The sequence below is a fragment of the Salvelinus namaycush genome, chromosome 18, assembly GCF_016432855.1.
Source record: "Salvelinus namaycush isolate Seneca chromosome 18, SaNama_1.0, whole genome shotgun sequence".
NCBI lineage: Eukaryota > Metazoa > Chordata > Actinopteri > Salmoniformes > Salmonidae > Salvelinus > Salvelinus namaycush.
In genome coordinates this window covers 31,066,204-31,090,122 of record NC_052324.1, presented here as the reverse complement: position 1 = coordinate 31,090,122, position 23,919 = coordinate 31,066,204, and the positions used below count along the sequence as shown (strand labels likewise).

The window sequence follows — 23,919 nt, the reverse complement described above, 5'->3', positions numbered from 1 at the left end:
TTTATAAAAACATTTGATTGATTGATTGAAGTAAGACACATGAATCAACCTCCATTATTTACAGTGGTGGGATTACTACAGTATGTGATGCTAGTAGTACCTTGACAGGCTACTATTGTGTGGTCTTTTCTCTGCAGAGGATTTTCCCAGAACTGCAATGTCCTTGCCTCGGCTCCCAGGCTGAGCTCACGTCATGTGAAAGCCTGTGACAGAGGCGAGTAATGGCCTCATAAAATGCAATGTCCTTGTAAAAGCGTATTACTACATTGTCACGATCGTCTTGACGTGGAAGAGAGGACCAAAACGCAGCGTGTGAAAAATACATTCTTTTTAATTATAACGACGAAACAAAAACAACAAACTGACGATCGTGAAGCTATTTAAACAAATCGTGCTGACACTAAACACTACACAATGACATAGACAATTACCCACAAAACCCAATGCCTATGGCTGCCTTAAATATGGCTCTCAATCAGAGACAATGAACCACAGCTGCCTCTAATTGAGAACCAATCTAGGCAGCCATAGACATACAAACACCTAGACAAGACACTGACCCATTTAACATACAAACCCCTAGACAATCCCAAAAACACATACATTCCCCATGTCACACCCTGACCTAACTAAAATAATAAAGAAAACAAAGAATACTAAGGCCAGGGCGTGACAGTACCCCCCCCCCCCCCAAAGGACTCCGGCCGCAAAACCTAACACAGAAGGGGAGGGTCCGGGGTGGGCCTTCCTATGGCGGCGGCTCGGGTGCGGGACGTGACCCCCACTCCACCATTGTCAATACCAGCTTTGGTGTCTCTGGTAGATCCTGGCTGACTGGCGGCTCTGGAAGATCCTGGCTGGCGACTCTGGCTGCTCATGGCTGGCTGGCGACTCTGGCTGCTCATGGCTGGCTGGCGACTCTGGCTGCTCATGGCTGGCTGGCGACTCTGGCTGCTCATGGCTGGCTGGCGACTCTGGCTGCTCATGGCTGGCTGGCGACTCTGGCTGCTCATGGCTGGCGGAAGGCTCTGGCTGCTCATGGCTGGCGGTAGGCTCTGGCTGCTCATGGCTGGCTGGCGGCTCTGGCAGATCCTGGCTGACTGGCGGCTCTGGCAGATCCTGGCTGATTGGCGGCTCTGGCAGATCCTGGCTGATTGGCGGCTCTGGCAGATCCTGGCTGACTGGCGGCTCTGGCAGATCCTGGCTGACTGGCGGCTCTGGCAGATCCTGGCTGACTGGCGGCTCTGGCAGATCCTGGCTGACTGGCGGCTCTGGCAGATCCTGGCTGACTGGCGGCTCTGGAAGATCCTGGCTGGTTGGCGGCTCCGGCAGATCCTGGCTGACTGGCGGCTCTAGCGGCTCCTGACTGACTGGCGGTTCTAGCGGCTCCTGACTGACGGACGGCTCTGACGGCTCGGGACAGACGGATGGCTCAGATGGCGCTGGGCAGACGGATGGCTCAGATGGCGCTGGGCAGACGGATGGCTCAGATGGCGCTGGGCAGACGGATGGCTCAGACGGCGCTGGGCAGGCAGGCAGCTCAGACGGCGCTGGGCAGACGAGCAGTGCAGGCGGCGTTGGGCAGACGGCCGACTCTGACCTGCTGAGGCGCACAGTAGGCCTGGTGCGTGGTGCCGGAACTGGTGGTACCGGGCTGAGGGCACGCACCTCAGGGCGAGTGCGGGGAGAAGGAACAGTGCGTACAGGGCTCCGGAGATGCACAGGAGGCTTGGTGCGTGGTACCGGAACTGGAGGTACCGGGCTGGGGACACGCACCTGAAGGCTAGTGCGGGGAGAAGGAACAGGGCCTACTGGACCCTGGAGACGCACATTAGGCCTAGTGCGTGGTGCCGGAACTGGTGGTACCGGGCTGGGGACACGCCTCTCAGGGCTAGTGCGGGGAGAAGGAACAGGGCATACTGGACCCTGGAGACGCACATTAGGCCTAGTGCGTGGTGCCGGCACTGGTGGTACCGGGCTGGGGACACGCATCTCAGGGCTAGTGCGGGGAGCAGCAACAGGACGCACAGGACTCTGGAGACGTACAGGAGGCTTGGTGCGTGGTGCCGGAACTGGTGGTACCGGGCTGGAGACACGCACCATAGGGCGAGTGCGTGGAGGAGGAACAGAGCTCTGGAGACACACTGGAAGCCTGGTGCGTGGTGTAGGCACTGGTGGTACTGGGCTGGGGCGGGGAGGTGGCGCCGGAAATACCGGACCGTGCAGGCGTACTGGCTCCCTTGAGCACTGAGCCTGCCCAACCATACCTGGTTGTATGCTCCCCGTAGCCCGACCAGTGCGGGGAGGTGGAATAACCCGCACTGGGCTGTGTAGGCGAACCGGGGACACCATGCGTAAGGCTGGTGCCATGTATGCCGGCCCGAGGAGACGCACTGGAGGCCAGATGCATTGGGCCGGCTTCATGACATCCGGCTCAATACTCAATCTAGCCCTGCCAGTGCGGGGAGGTGGAATAACCCGCACCGGGCTATGCACACGTACAGGAGACACCGTGCGCTCTACCGCATAACACGGTGTCTGCCCGTACTTTCGCGCTCCACGGTAAGCTCGGGGAGTTGGCGCAGGTCTCCTACCTGACTTCGCCACACTCCCTTGTATTCCCCCCCAAGAAATGTATGGGTTTGACTCTCGGGCTTCCAGCCTTGCTTCCGTGCTGCCTCCTCATATCGCCTCCTCTCGGCTTTAGCTGCCTCCAGCTCTTCACGAGGGAGGCGATATTCTCCCGGGTGAGCCCAAGGTCCCTTACCTTCCAGTATCTCCTCCCAAGTCCAAGAATTCTTTATGCGCTGCTCCTGCTGCTGCTTAACACGCTGCTTGGTCCTGGTTTGGTGGGTAATTCTGTCACGATCGTCTTGACGTGGAAGAGAGGACCAAAACGCAGCGTGAAAAATACATTCTTTTTAATTATAACGACGAAACAAAAACAACAAACTGACGATCGTGAAGCTATTTAAACAAATCGTGCTGACACTAAACACTACACAATGACATAGACAATTACCCACAAAACCCAATGCCTATGGCTGCCTTAAATATGGCTCTCAATCAGAGACAATGAACCACAGCTGCCTCTAATTGAGAACCAATCTAGGCAGCCATAGACATACAAACACCTAGACAAGACACTGACCCATTTAACATACAAACCCCTAGACAATCCCAAAAACACATACATTCCCCATGTCACACCCTGACCTAACTAAAATAATAAAGAAAACAAAGAATACTAATTCCAGGGCGTGACATACATACACTACCGTTCAAAAGTTCGGGGTCACTTAGAAATGCCCTTATTTTTGAAAGAAAAGCAATTTTTTGGTCCATTAAAATAACATCAAATTGATCATACATACAGTGTAGACGTTGTTAATGTTGTAAATGACTATTGTAGCTGGAAACGACTGATTTTAAGGGAATATCTACATAGGCGTGCAGAGGTCCATTATCAGCAACCATCCCTCCTGTGTTCCAATGGCACGTTTTGTTAGCTAATCCAAGTTTATCATTTTAAAAGGCTAATTGATTATTAGAAAACCCTCTTGCAATTATGTTAGCACAGCTGAAAACTGTTGATCTGATTAAAGAAGCAATAAAACTGGTCTTCTTTAGACTAGTTAAGTATCTTGAGCAACAGCATTTGTGGGTTCAATTACAGGCTCAAAATGGCCAGAAACAAAATGCTTTCTTCTGAAACTCGTCAGTCTATTCTTGTTCTGAGAAATGAAGGCTATTCCATGTGAGAAATTGCCAAGAAACTGAAGATCTCATACAACGCTGTGTACTACTCCGTTCACAGAACAGCGCAAACTGGCCTTAACCAGTCACTTAGACAGAACAATTTATCTCTGGGCCTCTAGGAAGTTATCTCTCTCTCTCTCTCTCTCTCTCTCTCTCTCTCTCTCTCTCTCTCTCTCTCTCTCTCTCTCTCTCTCTCTCTCTCTCTCTCGCGCTCTCTCTCTCTCGCTCTCTGTGTTATTCAAGCACATTGACTGATTGTCGATCTGCCCCAATTCCTCGGGTACAACATTCATTCAGTAATATAGCTATGACCATTATAGTGCAGAGAGCGCCACAGAGCATTGGGTGGTTGAGGCAGAAAAGGCCACCAGATGGAGAGTGAGAAGGAACATGTGTCAGAGAGTAAGTTGTGATAACTGACTTAAAATGAATTTCCCTGCTCTTTCAGGTTTCAGGACCTGATTTCAGTTATGCTTGACATAGTACTCTATCTATCCCCTTATGGCGCATGCAATAGAAGCCCATCAGGTACGTTTTCAGAGGCCTCTAAAACCTCCAAAACATATCACAAAGTTGTTCACCTCAGTATAAATATCTTCTACACTTTTTACACCAATTTGGGGAAAGGAAAACAGAGCAACATTCATTTGAGTCTCTCTCTAATCTAACCCTCTCTTTCTCCTTTTCCAATTTTTTGGCACAATGTCTTGTTTCTCCAATGTTGTCAGAATATGTGGCCTATGTCAGCTGATTGGAAATAGTGGGGTAGAGCCTATAATGAAATACACCACCCATTCACTATAGGTGTCCCCATATCCTACAGTAGCAACATGTATTTGTCGGCTACATATCTCTCTATTGTCTATATTTAGACATTTATGAATTTGCTAAACTATGCTGGGCTCGTTGAACAAGTTGTCCAGTCCATGGACGTTTCCGTTACCATATAAAATTGCAGAAAATCTCTGATATTTGCGTACGCCTGCTCTTGGCTGCGCACCCGTTGGCACGCATCTAAGTATGAGCGAGAGAGAGAGAGAGAGAGAGAGGGGGAGAGGGAGAGGGAGAGAGAGAGCGCACCTCAATGAGCCAAGAGTATAGGGTACGGAGTACAGAGTAGAGCGCTGGAGAGTGGAGTCAAGTCTAGGAACAGCTCCTTTCAAGTCATTTTTGCTGCGGTGGAGAAGAGGTGCTCCGTTGAACGCTATGTACAAAGGAACACCTACATTTTACGCGGAGTGGAGTCAACTTAAATACACATTAATTTTCTTATCCAAATTCAATTTTGAATAACTGCGGATTATTCTAAATGTTCTGTGTGTGAGCTGCTTCTTCAGTGATCATTGCATCATGTTACCAGTCTAATTTAGGGGTGCCAGATTCGTCAGGATGGCAATGCCGAAGAAAGTTTCAATTGAAAGACATCAGTATTCTCCAAGATGATTTCTTACCATTTATTCACTCAGTAACTGGTTGATTAGTGTACATTTCATAGGTGTTGCATGGACTAACTATATTATTGTCACCAGCAGAACACCAAAAAAATGGATCCCTTGTTCACCACAACTGATTTACAATTGCCAAGCAATTGGACCAACTCTTCAGGGGTCAATGGAACTGATCAGGACTGGAACCAGTTTGTGCAACCCGTTTGGAGAATTGTGCTATGGGCATTCGCCTACAGTTGCATGGTTACTGTGTCTCTGGTGGGGAACGTCGTAGTAATTTGGATCATTATGGCGCATAAACGAATGCGAACTGTGACCAACTATTTTCTGTTGAACCTCGCGTTTGCTGAAGCGTCTATGTCTGCCTTCAACACCGTTATCAACTTCATCTATTCCGTGCACAACGAGTGGTACTTCGGGCTGATGTACTGCCGCTTTCACAACTTCTTCCCCGTCGCTGCTGTCTTCGCTAGTATATACTCTATGACTGCGATAGCGGTGGACAGGTGAGTTCTGTTTGGGGAAACGTTTCAATGCGCAACTTCTTATGTTTCACACTGATCTAACCAATGTGAATTTAATCCAAAGGCTAGAATGTATGTTTATGGTGACAATAATTCAAACAGAACAAAAATGCACTTTAATAATAACAATAATGCACTTGAATCCAGTCAAGTTATTAGTAGCCAAATAACTATGTTATAACATATTAGGATTAAGACAATTAAGACATTAAGACAATAACATTTATACATAGGTTACATAGACATGTTATATAGCTAGTAATGTATTCATTCAACAGAATTGGTTCTGGAGTGATGCTACTGCCTCTGCTACTACATCCTTCATCAAACCAACCAATCAATATGTATTTCATTTGTGCACTGCAATTCAAACAGTTATTTAGGGTATGTCAATCAGCAACTTGTATAGATAATTGATGTTAATAATAATGTATGTAGTAGATGTGTTCATGTTATGTATTGATGTGAGGTGACAGAGGCTGTGATGTTAGAGTGCTGTGGTATGTTATTAGTATAATTAATGTATGGTGGTCAGGTGTAGTAGCCATTTGTCAACCTACAGCAACACCATATTCACCAATCTGATGGCTTCATTCCCCCAAAAACAGCTGTGTGTGTGTGTGTGTGTGTGTGTGTGTGTGTGTGTGTGTGTGTGTGTGTGTGTGTGTGTGTGTGTGTGTGTGTGTGTGTGTGTGTGTGTGTGTGTGTGTGTGTGTGTTTGCGTGCGTGCGCGTGTATCTGTGTGCATGTGTGTGTGACCTCACTGTTTTGTTTATCTCCAGGCTTTTGTTTTTAAACAGACTCACCCCTCACATGGCTGTTATAATTAACCTCCATTTCTGTTTGTGAGATTCTCATGTGAATGCTGCTGTCTGATTTGTCCTCTGACTTCGTTCTCCAGCAGTAATAGTCTGTAATGTCTGCATATCTCTGCTTTTCTACCAGCAGAGTCTGCATGAACTTGACCTTTGCAGTGTTTTAAAATTAAATGACCCCTGAGAGGAATTGGAGTAGTGAGAGCAGGCTCCATGTCAGGTGCTGAAAGGTCACAGAGAGACACGCTCCAAACACACACTGATCTGAATTTACCCCCAATGTTGGCCAAAATGGCACCCTATTCCCTATATAGTGCACTACTTTTGAGCAGGGTCCGTATTTGACCCCCCCCCCCCCCCCCCCCCCCACACACACACACACACTGCTTGTGAGCGGAGCAATACTATACACACAGGGGTTAAGCTAATAGTCAGCTCTCCATTCATCATTATTCAACCACATACTGTAATTAACTTGCTTAATGAATCGTGTCTCTTCATGAACACATTATCTTTACAAACTTAATGAGCCAGTGATCATGTATGCACTCCTGTATGCAAAATGTAACTGGTAAGGTCTATCATGTAGCGTCTCTGTTACCTCCTCCCGCCGCCTGTCAATGTGTGTGTGCATGCATGCATTTGTGTGTATTTGTGTCTGTTTGTCAGTGCATGCGTCTGCCTGTCTGAGTATATCTGCATGGGTGTGTGTCGACGATGGACAATATCCCCAGCAGCTTGTGGTGGGTGCTAAAACATTCAGTGTTGCAAAATTCAAAAATGCTGTCTGACTCTCAGTCTCCCAGTGAAGACACCCTGGTAAGTATGTACACACAATCAGATCCTCAGCCTGCCAAACCAAAACACACTGACAAGCCCTGCCACTTTTTTTAGAGTTCTCAGAAGAAAACAGTTTTCCAAGTGTCAACAACAACCCTAAAAACCAGCAGAGGAATTAAACAATGCTTTACTGACAGTCTGGGGGGGTGACGATGTGTGTGTATATATTTGTGTTGGAGAGCATGTGTGTGTGATACTGTGTGTGTATGTGTGTGTGTGTGTGTGTGTGTGTGTGTGTGCGTGTGTGCGTGTGAGCGTGTGTGTGTGCGTGTGTGTGCGTGCGTGTCTATGTGAACATAGGGTAGGCACTGCAAAGCACTTTAAAGCACATTCAATTGCATGTTAACCCAATTGTACCATCTGCTGTGGCAGTTAGACTACTGTGTCCGTGATTCTTCATTCACTTTCCACTCATTTCATCCTGACTCTCAGGGGATGTCACCGTGATTCTTCATTCACTTTCCACTCATTTCATCCTGACTCTCAGGGGATGTCACCGTGATTCTTCATTCACTTTCCACTCATTTCATCCTGACTCTCAGGGGATGTCACCGTGATTCTTCATTCACTTTCCACTCATTTCATCCTGACTCTCAGGGGATGTCACCGTGATTCTTCATTCACTTTCCACTCATTTCATCCTGACTCTCAGGGGATGTTACCGTGATTCTTCATTCACTTTCCACTCATTTCATCCTGACTCTCAGGGGATGTCACTGTGATTCTTCATTCACTTTCCACTCATTTCATCCTGACTCTCAGGGGATGTCACCGTGATTCTTCATTCACTTTCCACTCATTTCATCCTGACTCTCAGGGGATGTCACCGTGATTTGGCAAATCACTGAATCTGTATCTCTCTCACCCATCTTCATCTGATCGCTTTATATAGAAAAGGACAACAGCATTCTGTATGTGTTAATTTGAAGGAATGAAATAGGGAGGGTTAGAGGGAAGTGAATGGAGACAAGTAAGGAGTATGCGGGGAATGAACCCCCAGTGTTGGGGTCAAATGTATAAAGTCTGGGGTCAATGCGGCAGCGCTACCGCCAGACCAGACCCTGGTGGACCATGTGATTGCTGACTTTTTTTATTGATCTGCGGTTGGTCTATTTGATTGGTGACTCTTAGGGCAATAAACCAACATGTTGCTGTTGTTCATTTTGCTGTTGTCTACACTTGGCTTTTACAATGTTGGCGATACTTTTAGAGCCCGTTGCTCTGTGAATTGAGGAAATATATGACTGTTTCTCCCTCAAGTTTTGTGAGAAACCACACGCTTGCTCCGTAAATACACGTGAGAACTATGCACATTTCTCCCAAACAATATGGGAGAAATCGGACTCTTGCTCTTACATGTCAGGACTGTTCTCTTGGTACTTAACCATGTCTCTGGACTTCACACATCTCCTGAAATATGTGGCGTTAAAGACTCTGGTGACTATGGATTCTCATTCAAGTGCTGTCTGTAAATCCAAATGTTGTAACCCTCAATCTAGCCATTATCTTGCTGCTTCTATTGTCTGGAAATGTGCAATCTAACCCAGGTCCTGACATTCTTACCCCTGCCGAATTAAGTAGTCAGTGGCCTGCAGTTTTTGCATATGAATGTAAGAAGTCTTCTGCCGAAGCTTGATTTTGTGAATATATGGATAATAACTGCCGACCCTGATGTATTTATGCTTTCTGAAACCTGGCTCAAAAAATCTTTTACAGACAAAAAAATTGGCATAAATGGTTACAATGTTTTTCGTACAGATGGTAAATCTAAGGGTGGTGGTGTTGCTGTGTATGTAAAAGACAAGTTCTCGGTGGTCGTTCTGACTTCTGTTACCTAACCTAAGCAATTTCAATATCTGTCTTTGAACCTAAACCTTGGCTCATCTTTAAATATTGTTGTATCTTGTTGTTATAGACCTCCATCTGCTACTGTTGGCTCTCTGGATTGTATTTTCGAATTGTTATCACAGAATGTAAATTCTGAGTTTGTCCTGATGGGTGATCTGAATCAGGATTGGTTAACATCTAGCTCTGATCATCTCTAAATTCTATGCAATACCCATCATCTCACTCAGATTGTCAACAGTGTAACTAGGTTGAATATAAAATATCCTCTGAAATCCTCTTTGATTGATTTGATCTTAAACAATACTCCTCATTATTTTAATGCTTCTGGTATTTTTGCAAATGACAACAAGTGATCACTGTGCTATTGCCTGTGTGAGAGATGGTACAATTCTTAAGAAATCTCCACGTGTCATTAAGAAAAGAAACTGGAAGCGGTTTGATATTCAAGGTTTTCTACATGATGTATCTAGCATTGAATGGAATAGACTGGAATGAATCCCTGATGTTGAACTAGCCTTTTCTTACTTCCACAACGCATTCCAGGATGTATGCAATAGGCATGCCCCTTTAAAAAAAATCAGGATTAAGGTCAGAGAGAACCCTTGGTTTACTAAGGAACTTACAAAAATCATAACACAACGAAATGCTATGTGAGCTAAAGCAAGAGGGACTGGTTAGGCAGATGATTGGATGGCTTTTCAACGTCTTGACTATGATCCGTAAATTGAAAGCAGACCACTACCTGAAATATACTTCAGATAATTTAAATAATCCATCCAAATTTTGGCAAGTAGTGAAAGGATTGTAGTGCAAAAAAGAGACACAGCTTCCCAAACAATTGTTGGTCGACACACAGATTGTAAATGGGAGAACCTCCATTCTGAAACGCTTGAATCAGCATTTTTTAGATGCAGGGAGTTTATTTGAAAAGGTCAAAGGTATAATTGAGCCCCCTATGAATTTACCTGACACCCCTGTGCACTCACTCTTTCACCAGATTCTCCTTTTCATCCTTCTCTGTTTCAGAAGTGCATAAAGCCCTGAAAGAAATTGATGGAAAAAAATCCCCTGGCCCTGATGAACTAGACCCCCGTTTCCTACACCTAGCTGCAGACATCATTGCTCCCCCTTAACATGTATTTTTAACCTTACGCTTGATGTTAAGGAAATCCCCAAGTTATGGAAATCTGCTTGTGTACTGCCTCTCCTGAAAGGTGGAGATCCCTCGCTACTTGACAACTATTGACCCACATCAAGATTGTCTGTATTGTCAAAGGTACTGGAGTCCTTAGTTAGTAGGCAGCTAAAGGCCTACTTCCAAGAAAACAACATCTTAAATGGAATGGAATCAGGTTTTAGGTTTGGCCACAGCACTGTTTCAGCAACATTGAAGGTTTTAAATGACATCCACTGTGCTCTTGACAAGAAGTTACATTGTGTGTCTGTCTTTATTGATTTGTCGAAGGCATTTGACATTGTGGACCATGCTGTGTTGGTGCAAAGATTAAAATGTTGGGGAATTACTGGTCATGCTCTAGATTGGTTTATAAATTACCTATCAAATCGTACACAATGTGTAATGGCAGATGGTTGTAAATCTGAGTTCATAGAGGTATGCTCAGGTGTTCCACAAGGTTCTATTTTGGGCCCACTGTTGTTCATTTTGTATATCAACAACATTGGGGATCTTATTGAAACAGCGGATGTCCATTTTTATGCAGATGATACTGTTATTTATTCAAGTGGTAGTAGTTGATCTTTATCTTTTGAAAATGCCCAAAGAGCATTTAACATCATACAACATAATCTGTATGATTTAAAGCTGGTTCTAAATTTGGGTAAAACAAAAGGCATGGTATTTTCAAATGCCAGGCATGTTACTAATCATGTAATTGCTACATTGGCTGGACATACTATGGAGCAAGTCAAAGTGTACAAATATTTGGGTGTGTGGGTGGATGACTAGCTGAGCTTCACTGTTCATGTAGAGAACTTGATAAGGAAGTTCAAGCTGAGAATAGGTTTTTATTACCGGCATAAGGCTTGTTTTTCTCTGGAGCTGGGACGATGTACATTACTGGCGGTTTTAGATTTTAGAGATGCTATATACAGTTGAAGTCAGAAGTTTACATACACTTAGGTTATAGTCATTAAAACTCATTTTTCAACCTCTCCACACATGTATTGTTGACAAACTATAGTTTTGGCAAGTCGATTAGGACATCTACTTTGCGCATGACACAAGTCATTTTTCCAACAATTGTTTACAGACAGATTATTTCACTTATAATTCACTGTAATACAATTCCAGTGGGTCAGAAGTTTATATACAATAAGTATACCTCCCTGTAGGCTGTCTCATTGTCGCCGATGATCAGGCCTACCACCGTTGTGTCGTCAACAAACTTGATGATGGTGTTGGAGTTGTGCATGGCCACGCATTCGTGGGTGAACAGGGAGTACAGGAGGGGACTAAGCACACACCCGCCTGGTAGAGAGGCATCATTGGGCAGATCATGGCTGTGTCTTCCTTTGTAGTCCGTAATAGAGTGTTGCCCCTGCCACATGTGGTTGGTGGCAGAGCCTATGTAATAGCTTCTACCTTGTTCCTTTATTGTCCTTTTGTTTGTTTGATGGCTCTGGGGAGGTTGTAGTGGGACTTCTTGTACTTGTTCATGTCCTCAGCCGTAGCCTCGGGGTTGTCTGCAATACCCTTGTGTGTGGTAGCCCTTTCTTTAGCTTAGCGTCAACGTCTGTGTTAATCCTGGGCTTTTGATTGGGGAAGCAGCGAACCTTCACTGTGGGGACAACGTCGGCGATGCAGTTCCTAATGAAGCTGGTGACGGCGATGGTTAGCTCATTGATGCGCTAGCAAAGCAGTCCTGTAGCATAGCCTCTGATTCGGAGGAGCATTTCTCAACGGAGTGCGTCAAGGGTACTTCCTATTTGAGGTACTGCTTGTAGACAGGAAGCAGGAGAATAGAGTCATGATCTGATTTGCCGAAGGAGGGACGAGGGAGTGCCTTGTATGCTTTCTTATGGGTAGAGTAACAGTGGTCTAGAACTTTATCGCCCCTTGTGGCAAAGGAGACGTGTTGATGGAAGTTTTCATCACGTGTCTTAATGACGTGGAATTAAAATCACCGGCAAGAAGAAAAGCGGCCTTCAGGTGCATGATTTCCTGCTTGTTTATAGCCTCGTACAGTTCGTTAAGTGCCAGCTTGTTGTTATTTTTGTCATGACGTGGAATGTATAACAGTCACGATAACAGCAGCAAACAGTTGAGATGTAGAAGGGTTGGCATTTGACCATGAGGTATACCCAGACGGGTGAACAATGGGTCGAGACATCCACTGCGTTAGAGTCAGCACACCATTTGCTGTTGATGAAAAGGCATACCCCTCCCCTTCTCGATTTCCCTGAATCCAATGTCCTATCCACTTGGAGAATCCATTGAGTTGGACATGTCCCAAAGCCATGTTTCATATTTACTATTTGAAATAAGTATTGGAACCCAGGTCTGCCACCGGGACACATCTCCTCCCATCTGTTGATGTGGATATTATGCAAGGGTGTTGGCCCCTCTGCAGAAGAACCCTATACCATGGGGAGCTCTATATGAGATGAGAGCACCCTGACGGCAGAATCTTCCTTTTCCTTGATTGCATTTTTCTTTGTATTGTAGGGGGCTTTGGTGGTTTAGATGTTATTGCCGGATCATTGGATTTGTGCCTCTCTAATTCATTCATACCATCTTCCAGTGTTGCCTGCTATTGCCTAAAGACATTCACAACAAAGGCAGGTAGAACACAGAAAGAAAGTGAGGTGCGAAACAGGTGTGAAAGAAATTGAGACAAAGAGCGAGGCTGCAGACACTCGGGGGCAAATAGTAGCTACAGAATACTGATCGAATTTCCCCTTGGAAAATAACAAAAGGATTCCCTAAACAATGATTCCATGGTGTAGTAGGGGTATGAAAATAAAAAATAAAGACAGTGGTTATGTGTTTGTTGTTTGTTCATGTGGACATACAGTATGTAAATCTATGCATTTGGATGCCATTGGTGAAAAGTAAACAAGCTGACATCAGTCACCAGTATCTAACCCACACTAGCCTCAAAAGCCAGGCCTCTATAGCTTCTACTGTACATAGGCTCTTCAAGTAGTGTTGTCAGAAACACCTCTAAACTAAACTCATACCATGGAGAAGCAGCATTGCAAGTCTCAATTGAAACAAGATACAAGTTTCCTAGCCATGTGGTAGTGGAACGAGCCTAGCATAGCAGATAGCCAAAATGTGACAGATAGTTGTGTCGACTACTGGGAGTGTTTTGAAATCAAGTATCTTCTCTCCCCCAGTTGGTTATTGGCAGAAATCCAATTAGCAGATTAAATGGGGCTATTAGGTGGATTACGATGTTGATTAGATCTCCCAGTATAATCCCTAGTGTCTAAGCCTCTCGAGAGCAATATCTACTAAGCTAACAGATGAGTTGTTTTGAGATGGTCATACCATATACCATCTAGCTATTTGATTTCGAATTTTAGGACCCCTGTAGGTATCAGCAAAAAAAAAAGTTTTTATTATTTGATGAAACATTGAATTTGGTCTTACTGCTATTAGCCCATAGAAACACATTGAATAACACATTCATACATGGCAAAAAAAGACATTGCAAAACCAGTCTCTGATATTTTTATTTTTATGGATTATGTGCGTATTGTTTATTGTATTATTGCTAGGTATTGTGAGGATCAATGCTGGAGACAGGAAGCAGGTACAAGGAAAACATTTAATGAACAACGGACATGAAACAGGACAGGAACAGCGTCTGGACAGGAAAAAAATAACGACATCAATGCTGACACAGGGAATAACGTGAGGAGCAGACAGATAAAGAGGGGGTAATTAAGTCCAGGTGAGTCCAATATTGCGCAGCGGCGGGTAATGATTGTGACAGGTGGGCGTAATGAAGGGCAGCCTGACACCCTCGAGTGCCAGAGAGGGGGAGCAGGCGTGACAGGTATTAAACACAAGAAACACAAGCATTTTGCTGCACCTGCAAATCTGTTTACGTGACCACTAAACGTTGATTTGAGTTGAGATAGTCCAAAAATAAATCAAAAGGAAGTATGTTTTGAAGTATGTTTCCTGTATTTTAGAAATATAGGAAAGCTCAGGGACATTTTTTTGGTTGAAAGATTCTATTCACTTCCAGTTCCCGGATGACCTTGGGGACCAGTACTGTGAAGCTTGTGTCTCCTCTTTCAGAACTGGGTCCAAATCGTTTCTAGCTCAAACTGTTCCGACTTTACAGACTTTTTGTGAGAAGACCTGTACAGAGTTGGTACGCCGAAGGACCAAAATGGATGACACGTTCGTATTAGTGAGAGTCTCAGCTTCCCAAATATTTACTAGCTCAAAACGTTCTGACTTTACGGACGTTTCCATGAGAAGACCTGTGTCCTGGTCTCACAAACACGTTGTATGTCTGTCGTTTTCCACTGCAGAGCCGAACGGCTAACACCGGCGCAGTCAGTGGATTGAGATGCGCAGCCCATGCAAAAACCTGGAAGTCTCTAGCTTAAAGTCAGCGATTAAATGATTGTGCTAATTAGATTTCAGCGCAGACATCGACTCCAGGGGGAAGAATTTGCATTTCCTCTCAAGTGCCGCTTGATATGCTGCTGTCGAAGTGTGAGATACTGTTACGTCAGTAGCCTATTGATGGAATGGGACTTACTGGGTTTGCATCCCAAATGGCACTTTATTCCATATAGTGCACTATTTTTGACCAGGGACTCAAAGGTAGTGCATGATATAAGGCAGGGGTATTCAACTCTTTCCAAATGAGGTCCGAAGCCTGCTGCTTTTCTATTCTACCTGATAATGAATTTCATCCACCTGGTGTCCCAGGTCTAAATCAGTCCCTGATTAGAGGGGAACAATAAAAAAGCAGTGGACCGAGGTGAGTTTGAGGGATATAGAGAATAGGGTGCCATTTGGGACATAAACTAAAATATTCATGCACTCAGTACAGTATGTGCTCCGACTGAAATTAGGTGCTGCATGATTATCGATCTATGAGAGAATGATACTAAAGTGGTGATGAAAATAAATACTTTGACTTCCAAAGGGCCTCTTTTCATTTCAAAGGTCTGATAATGTCTGGATTAATTATTATGTTGGTACGATTCAAAGGAGACCAATTTACAGTATGATTTTCTCTTATCAGAAAAATGTATTCATAAGTTTTTACTCTGTCAACGGCAGACGTAGTCTATGAGTCGAACTGAAATTGTAACATCCACATTGCATTGTTGGAGACCCTGAAGCTCAGAGGAAAATAATAGAAAATGTTTTATCAATACCTTCAGTGTGTGTGTGTGTGTAGGTGTGTAGGTGTGTAGGTGTGTGTGTGTGTGTGTGTGTGTGTGTGTGTGTGTGTGTGTGTGTGTGTGTGTGTGTGTGTGTGTGTGTGTGTGAGAGGACACAGAAGGGAGGACATTTTACCGGTCCTCATCTAAAAAATTAGGTTAGGGTTAGGTTAAGGGTTAGGTTAAGGGTAAGAGTAAGAGTTATGGTTAGTTTTAGGGTTAAGTTTAGGGCTGGGGAAAATAAAATGTTTGAATGGGAATTAATTGTTTGTCCCCTCAAAGTACTCAGAAGTATAGTAAGACATAGTTGTGTGTGTGTGTGTGTGTGTGTGTGTGTGTGTGTGTGTGTGTGTGTGTGTGTGTGTGTGTGTGTGTGTGTGTGTGTGTGTGTGTGTGTGTGTGTGATCATTTGTGTGTGTGTGTGTGCTTGTAGATCTTCCCATTGTATCTTCCCCCAGGACTGAACATGTGTTTGCCCCTGCTGCCTCTCCTCTCTTCCTAGGTACACTGCCATCATCCACCCCCTGCAGCAACGCATGTCATCCACAGAGACCAAGGTGATCGTGGGGGTGATCTGGGTGCTGGCTCTGCTTCTGGCCTTCCCTCAATACTACTACTCAATGACCGAGGAGCTCCCTGGACGAATCATCTGTTACATCGAGTGGCCCAAATACACCGGCTGCGACTACAAGATTCTGTGAGTTTCATTTATAAGTGTGTTTGAGAGAAAGAAAGAGACAAAGAGAGAAAGAGAGAGTCAGACTGAGAGTGTGTGTGTGTGTGTGTGTGCGTGTGTGTGTGCGTGTGTGTATGTCTGTGTGTGTGTGTGTGTGTGTGTGTGTGTGTGTGTGTGTGTGTGTGTGTGTGTGTGTGTGTGTGTGTGTGTGTGTGTGTGTGTGTGTGTGTGTGTGTGTTAGTGAATAACAGCAGCATGGAACAAAGATACTTTGTTTCTTTACGTAAAAAGAAAAAGAAAAGAAAGGGGAGAGTGGGGTGTTGAGCCATTTCTACATTCAGCATCACTCCAACAAGGGAAATATAGTATTCTTTCTAACAAAGATATATATTTCAGGAAGTTGTGTATCCCTGGAAATAATCAGAATTCATGTAAACATTACGGTTTTGAAAACATAGCTTGTCCGAAAAAAGTGGTCTATGGGGTAAGTTGAGCTGCGGGACACGATAACTTGAACCCCCTTGGGGTAGTGGGTGACGGTGTCCTGTGACTGGGTGACGGTGCTGGTCGAACAAAGTTTAATTCATGGAATGGGGGTGTGGTATATTGTATGTCTTAAATGTAATCTCTCTAGTTTCTTAAAAATGTCTGTACTGAAATAAATATTACCACTACCTTTTTAAAACCATGTTAATGTTTCTTTCCCAAACACAATTCAACACAATCACAATAGCTTTTTTTGTCTTTTAATAATTTTAAGCATTTTTTAACACAGGCTTAAAGGACACCTCTAGAGGAATTTGCCTCCTCTATTTCAACATAATTTCCTGTCCAATAGAGGGAATGCACGTTTGGGTCCACCTCCAAAGAATAACAATGGCTACTTATACATATGCACGAATTGGGAATTTCCACATGGAGTTGATAAACATCAATGTAGCTAGCTAGTATGTTAACCTTATCTAGTTAGGTAATGTTATTAGCATTTTTTTTTGACAACACCATATTCAAAAGATTAGCCAGCTGGCTCTATGGCTGGTTCCGGAGCTGGATATGTCTTATGCATTGATTTGAGGGAAAACTTTGCCTCAGATGGAAACCACTGGCCTATTTTTGACTTCGTCATCTATTGTTATCTTCAACGTTTTGTCATCTTCCATAAATTGCAGCCGCGAATCCGCCATAGAAATAGTTAGAAAGAATAAGATGAAGCTCCGGCAAAATGGATAACTTTTGAAAGATAGCTGATATGCGTTATTCTACATCGTAATGGACACCGTGCAACCTTAGGTAGGCGGCTGGCAGGCTTTGGCTGAGGTACAGCAAAGCCAAGTCAGCCCGTGCTCATGGTTCTCACAGTGAAGTGAAATGATAGGCTACAATTACTTTGCTCATGATCATGCACGCCGTAAATGGCATGTAACTATAAGTTCCATGAATTCTCTTTCACAGGAGCCTTTTCATTATCTGGATAGACACTTGTGGGTTCTAGCTAACGTTACACCAATCAAAACAGTGGAGCATGTAGGTAGCCTAGTGGTTAGAGCGGCAGGTAGCCTAGTGGTTAGAGCGGCATGTAGCCTAGTGGTTAGAGCGGCAGGTAGCCTAGTGGTTAGAGCGGCAGGTAGCCTAGTGGTTAGAGCGGCAGGTAGCCTAGTGGTTAGAGCGGCAGGTAGGCTAGTGGTTAGAGCGGCAGGTAGGCTAGTGGTTAGAGCGGCAGGTAGCCTAGTGGTTAGAGCGGCAGGTAGGCTAGTGGTTAGAGCGGCAGGTAGCCTAGTGGTTAGAGCGGCAGGTAGCCTAGTGGTTAGAGCGGCAGGTAGGCTAGCTTCTAGTTCCTCCCAAACCCGGATCCGGGAGCACCCCCATCAGTAAAAAAGCTGACTAGCATAGCCTAGCATAGCGTCACAAGTAAATACTAGCATCTAAATATCATTAAATCACAAGTCCAAGACACCAGATGAAAGATACACATCTTGTGAATCCAGCCATCATTTCTGATTTTTAAAATGTTTTACAGGGAAGACACAATATGTAAATCTATTAGCTAACCACGTTAGCAAAAGACACCACTTTCTTACTCCACCATTTTTTTACTCCATCAGTAGCTATCACAAATTCGACCAAATAAAGATATAAATAGCCACTAACCAAGAAACAACTTCATCAGATGACAGTCTGATAACATATTTATTGTATAGCATATGTTTTGTTAGAAAAATGTGCATATTTCAGGTATAAATCATAGTTTACCATTGCAGCCACCATCACAACTCTCATCAAAGCGACTAGAATAACTACAGAGAGCAACGTGTATTACCTAATTACTCATCATAAAACATTTCTTAAAAATACACAGCGTACAGCAATTGAAAGACAGATCTTGTGAATCCAGACAATATTTCAGATTTTCTAAGTGTTTTACAGCGAAAACACAATATAGCGTTATATTAGCATACCACAATAGCAAACATCACAACAGCATTGATTCAAGCCAAACATAGCGATTACGTATAAACCACCAAAAGATATAAATTTTTTCACTAACCTTCTCAGAATTCTTCAGATGACAGTCCTATAACATCATATTACACAATGCATATAGAGTTTGTTCGAAAATGTGCATATTTAGCGGCACAAATCGTGGTTATACAATGAGAAAAGTAGCCAAGCTGCAAAGAAAATGTCAGGAGAAATCTTGGGAAAGGCACCTATTCTAATCGAAAACTATTCATTAACTTGACTAAAAAATACAAGTTGGACAGCAAATGAAAGATAAATTAGTTCTTAATGCAATCGCTGGGTTAGATTTTTAAAATTAACGTTACTGCGCAATACAGCGTGCGCTAAAGCGAGACCGCCCCATAATTCATGGCGGAATTTATTATTTAACATTTGTCAACATAAGTACGAATTAACAGCATAAAGACTGCTTACTATTAGCTGAGCTTCCATCAGAATCTTGGGCAAGGTGTCCTTTCTCCAGAACAATCGTCTTTGGGTTGAAAGATGTCCTCTTGTCCGGTCGAAATAGCCGCTAATGTTAGCCACCAACTGGAGAGGTGTCCAACTCGTGAAAGCGCATGACAAAGAAATCCCAGAAAATCGCAATAAACTGCTATAAACTGCTATACGTCGGTTTAAATTAACTACCTTATGATGTCTTTAACACCTATAACAAATAAAAACATGACCGGAGATATAGAACTACTAAAACGAAAGCGTTTGCAGGACGCCATTGTGATGTCTTCTTGCGCCAGGCGCACCGTTGAAAAGGACGGTACTTCCGTTCCACGGTCTTATATAAGGTCCCAGATTGCGCAATCCACTCCATTCAAATTCTCCCCGCTTACTGACATCTAGAGGAAGACGTATGCAGTGCATGTAGCCCGATGGCTTACATGGGGACTTATAAACTGACCTCAGAACAGGGACCTCGATTTCTGAAATCTCACTCCCTGACAGGAAATGTGCTGCAGAATGAGTTCTGTTTCACTCAGAGAAATAATTCAAACGGTTTTAGAAACTAGAGAGTGTTTTATATCCAATAGTAATATAATAATAATATTATTAATAATAATAATATGCATATTGTACGAGCAAGAATTGAGTACGAGGCAGTTTAATTTGGGAACTCATTTTAACAAAGTCGAAATGGCGCCCCCATAGGCTCAAGAGGCTAGTGGTTAGAGCGGCAGGTAGCCTAGTGGTTAGAGCGGCAGGTAGCCTAGTGGTTAGAGCGTTGGGCCAGTAACCGAAAGGTTGCTGGATTGAATCCCCGGGCTGACAATGTAAAAATCTGTCATTCTGCCCCTGAACGAGGCAGTTAACTCACTGTTCCCCGGTAGGCTGTCATTGTAAATAAGAATTTGTTCTTAACTGACTTGCCTAGTTAAATAAAATGTAGTGAAGCAAAACTTTAGTTGTGAAAACCTCATCTCAGTCACGAAGAGGAATAACTTTGTATCTGTTTCTGATGAATAAACAATGTCAACCTGGTGGATGGTAATAACGCCTGGGAAGAAAACACTCCAATTTGCTCAACTTGTCATTGGCTCAAATTACCCCAAGGCAAACATTTGTAACAATATTAGCCAACACAGATACAAGGATGCACTTTCATGCCAGGTTTAGGACCTCATATTGTAGCTTATAGAGACCCCCAGCTGATGTATAGAACAATCTTAAAATTATCAACTTTGGTTCAGACACCAGCATCATGAAACCTCTAACACAATAAATTAATTTGACTTAGTGAAATTCCTTTTTTGCTTGCCACTTTTTCCATGTGGTTTCTTCCTTCACATACTCCATAAAATGATGACCTCTTCCCAAATATTGTCAAATTGTTACATTTTGTGTATGGTTTCCTGGAAACAAGGTTGGCTCAACTTACGCTTTTGGCTCAACTTACCACTCTCCCCTAGAGTTTACTATTCTCTCAATATTTATTAAAGCTAATGTACCCTAAAGCAGCAAAGTCTAACTATGTTTTAAATGCAATGGAAATGATCAATGTTATTCCAGAGCAGCAGAGAGTTAAGGCACCCCCTGGGTTGACCGATGCATGTCTTCAGCAGAGTACAATAAAACACAGACGAAGACATTCTACTGTTTATCGTTCTGTTGCCTAACAGAGAAAATCCCTTATTTACCTTCACTATTGATTCCAAGTTTCTTCTAATTGTGTCTCCACTCAAGAGCAACTTTGGTTAAGTATTAAAGAAAATTCCATTATCTCACAACTCGAGCTGATTCCAAATTCTTCTCTTAGCTCCAACCACCAGAAGCAACAAACAACCTTGGGAGGACTGAGTGCGTCCCAAATGGCACCCAATTCCCTTTATAGTACTTTTGACCAGGGGCTTTATGTCATTTTAGATGTTATTGTATAGATTATTCTTTGTATTGTAGAGATTTGTAGCGGTTTAGATGTTATTGTATAGATTATTCTTTGTATTGTAGAGATCTGTAGCGATTTAGATGTTATTGTATAGATTATTATTTGTATTGTAGAGATCTGTAGCGGTTTAGATGTTATTGTATAGATTATTATTTGTATTGTAGAGATCTGTAGCGGTTTAGATGTTATTGAACAAGATATTCCTTTTATTGTAGGGGGCTTTGGAGGTTTAGATTCATTGTATTGCTGGATCATTGGATCTGAGCCTCTCTCATTCATTAACACCATCTTCCAGCGTTGTCTGACATTCTTAAACATTGTCAAGGACATTCACGACTCAACCAGCTAGGAAACAGAGAAGACAGATGATGTGAAAGAGTTACATTAATCTATGATCTCTTCTGGAGAGTTGTGAAAGGACGGGGTGCAGCACCTTAATGGCTGAGTTGGAGTTGTGCGAGTCAGATCTGCTCTCCTAAGTATATACTGTATATACACTTGATTGTACAAAATATTAAGAACACCTCCTCTTTCCATGACATAGACTGACCAGGTGAAAGCTATGATCCCTTATTGATGTCACTTGTTAAATCCACTTCAGTCAGTGTAAAGAAGGATTTTTAAGCCTTTAGACAATTGAGACATGGATTGTGTATGTGTGCCATTCAGAGGGTGAATGGGCAAGACAAAGACAAGTGCCTTTATACAGCAAGGCAATAATATACAGAACCAGTCAAAAGTTTGGACACACCTACTCATTCAAGGGTCTTTCTTTATATTTACTATTTCCTACATTGTAGAATAATAGTGAAGACATCAAAACTATGAAATAACACACATGGAATCATGTAGTAACCCAAAAAGTTTTTATGCAAATCAAAATATATTTTACATTTGAGATTCTTCAAAGTAGCCACCCTTTGCCTTGATGACAGCTTTGCACACTCTTGGCATTCTCTCAACCAGCTTCATGAGGTAGTCACCTGGAATGCATTTCAATTAACAGGTGTGCCTTGTTAAAAGTTAATTTGTGGAATTTCTTTCCTTCTTAATGTGTTTGAGCCATTCAGTTGAGTTGTGTCAAGGTCGGGGTGGCATACAGAAGATAGCCATATTTGGTAAAAGACCAATTCCATATTATGGCAAGAACAGTTCAAATAAGCAAAGAGAAATGACAGTCTATCATTACTTTAAGACATGAAGGTCAGTCATTCTGGAAAATTTCAAGAACTTGAAATTGTACGGTGCATTTGGAAAGTATTCAGACATCTTGACTTTTTCCACATTTTGTTATGTTACAGCCTTATTCTAAAATTGATTAAATACTTTTTTTCATCATCAATCTACACACAGTACCCCATAATGACAAAGTGAAAACGTTATTTTTTATTTTTTTTGCAAATGTATTAAAAATAAAAAAACAGTAATACCTTATTTACATTAGTATTCAGACCCTTTGCTATTGAGCTCAGGTGCATTGTGTTTCTGGCCAAACCGAGCAATTGGGGGAGAAGGGCCTTGGTCAGGGAGGTGTCCAAGAACCCGATGGTCACTCTGACAGAACTCCAGAGTTCCTCTGTGGAGATGGGAGAACCTTCCAGAAGGAAAACCATCTGTGCAGCACTCTACCAATCAGGCCTTTATGGTAGAGTGGCCAAACGGAAGCCCCTCCTCAGTAAAAGCCACATGAGAGCCAGCATGGAGTTCGCCAACAGGCATTGAAAGGATTCTCAGACCATGAGAAACAAGATTCTCTGGTCTGATGAAACCAAGATTGAACTCTTCAGCCTGAATGCCAAGCGTCACGTCTGGAGGAAACCTGGCACCATCCCTACAGTGAAGCATGGTCGTGGCAGCATCATGCTGTGGGGATGTTCTTCAGTGGCAGGGACTTGGAGACTAATCAGATTTCTGGATTTCGATAATTAGCAGGTATCAGCCTAATTCTGCTCTGCATGCATTATTTGATGTTTTACGTTGTATTTTACGTAGGATATTTTTGCAGAATTCTGCATGCAGACTCTCAATTTGGTGTTTGTCCCATTTTGGGAATTCTTGTTTGGTGAGCGGACCCCAACTCTCTCTCTCTCCCTCTCTATCTCTGTCTCTCTCTTTCTCTCTCTCTCTGTGTCTCTGTCTGTCTGTCTGTCTGTCTGTCTGTCTGTCTGTCTGTCTGTCTGTCTGTCTGTCTGTCTGTCTGTCTGTCTGTCTGTCTGTCTGTCTGTCTGTCTGTCTGTCTGTCTGTCTGTCTGTCTGTCTCTCTCTCCCTCTCTCTCTGTCTCTCTCTCTCTTGATCTATCTCTCTCTCCTGTGTGTGTCACTCTCTCTTCTCTCGCTCGCTCTCTGCCTTTCTCTCACAGCAGCTATATTGTGAGGCGATAGGAGGATTTACACCTTCAGCTGAAGCTGCCATTCATTTTCACGGCTCTTACACACACACACACACACACACACACACACACACACACACACACACACACACACACACACACACACACACACACACACACACACACACACACACACACACACACACAAGCACACACACACGCACGCACACACACATGCACACACACACACACACACACACACACACACACACACACACACACACACACACACACACACACACACACACACACACACACACACACACACACACTGTTATACGTCTTCACAGCCTTTGGTTTGCCGTACATCATCAGGTGAAGAGGACCAGAAAAATAATTGG

At 43.4% G+C, this 23,919-nt stretch overlaps 1 protein-coding gene across 1 annotated transcript in view; it reads left to right on the top strand.

Annotated features, from left to right (window-relative positions):
* Nucleotides 1-5,303: 5,303 nt before the first annotated feature.
* Nucleotides 5,304-23,919, top strand: part of LOC120062782 (substance-P receptor-like) — a 39,771-nt gene continuing 21,155 nt past the window's right edge. Inside the window, exons 1-2 of the mRNA XM_039012851.1 lie at nt 5,304-5,713; nt 16,115-16,309. Coding sequence (XP_038868779.1) covers nt 5,304-5,713; nt 16,115-16,309 — 605 coding nt within the window. The remainder of the gene's footprint in view (nt 5,714-16,114; nt 16,310-23,919) is intronic.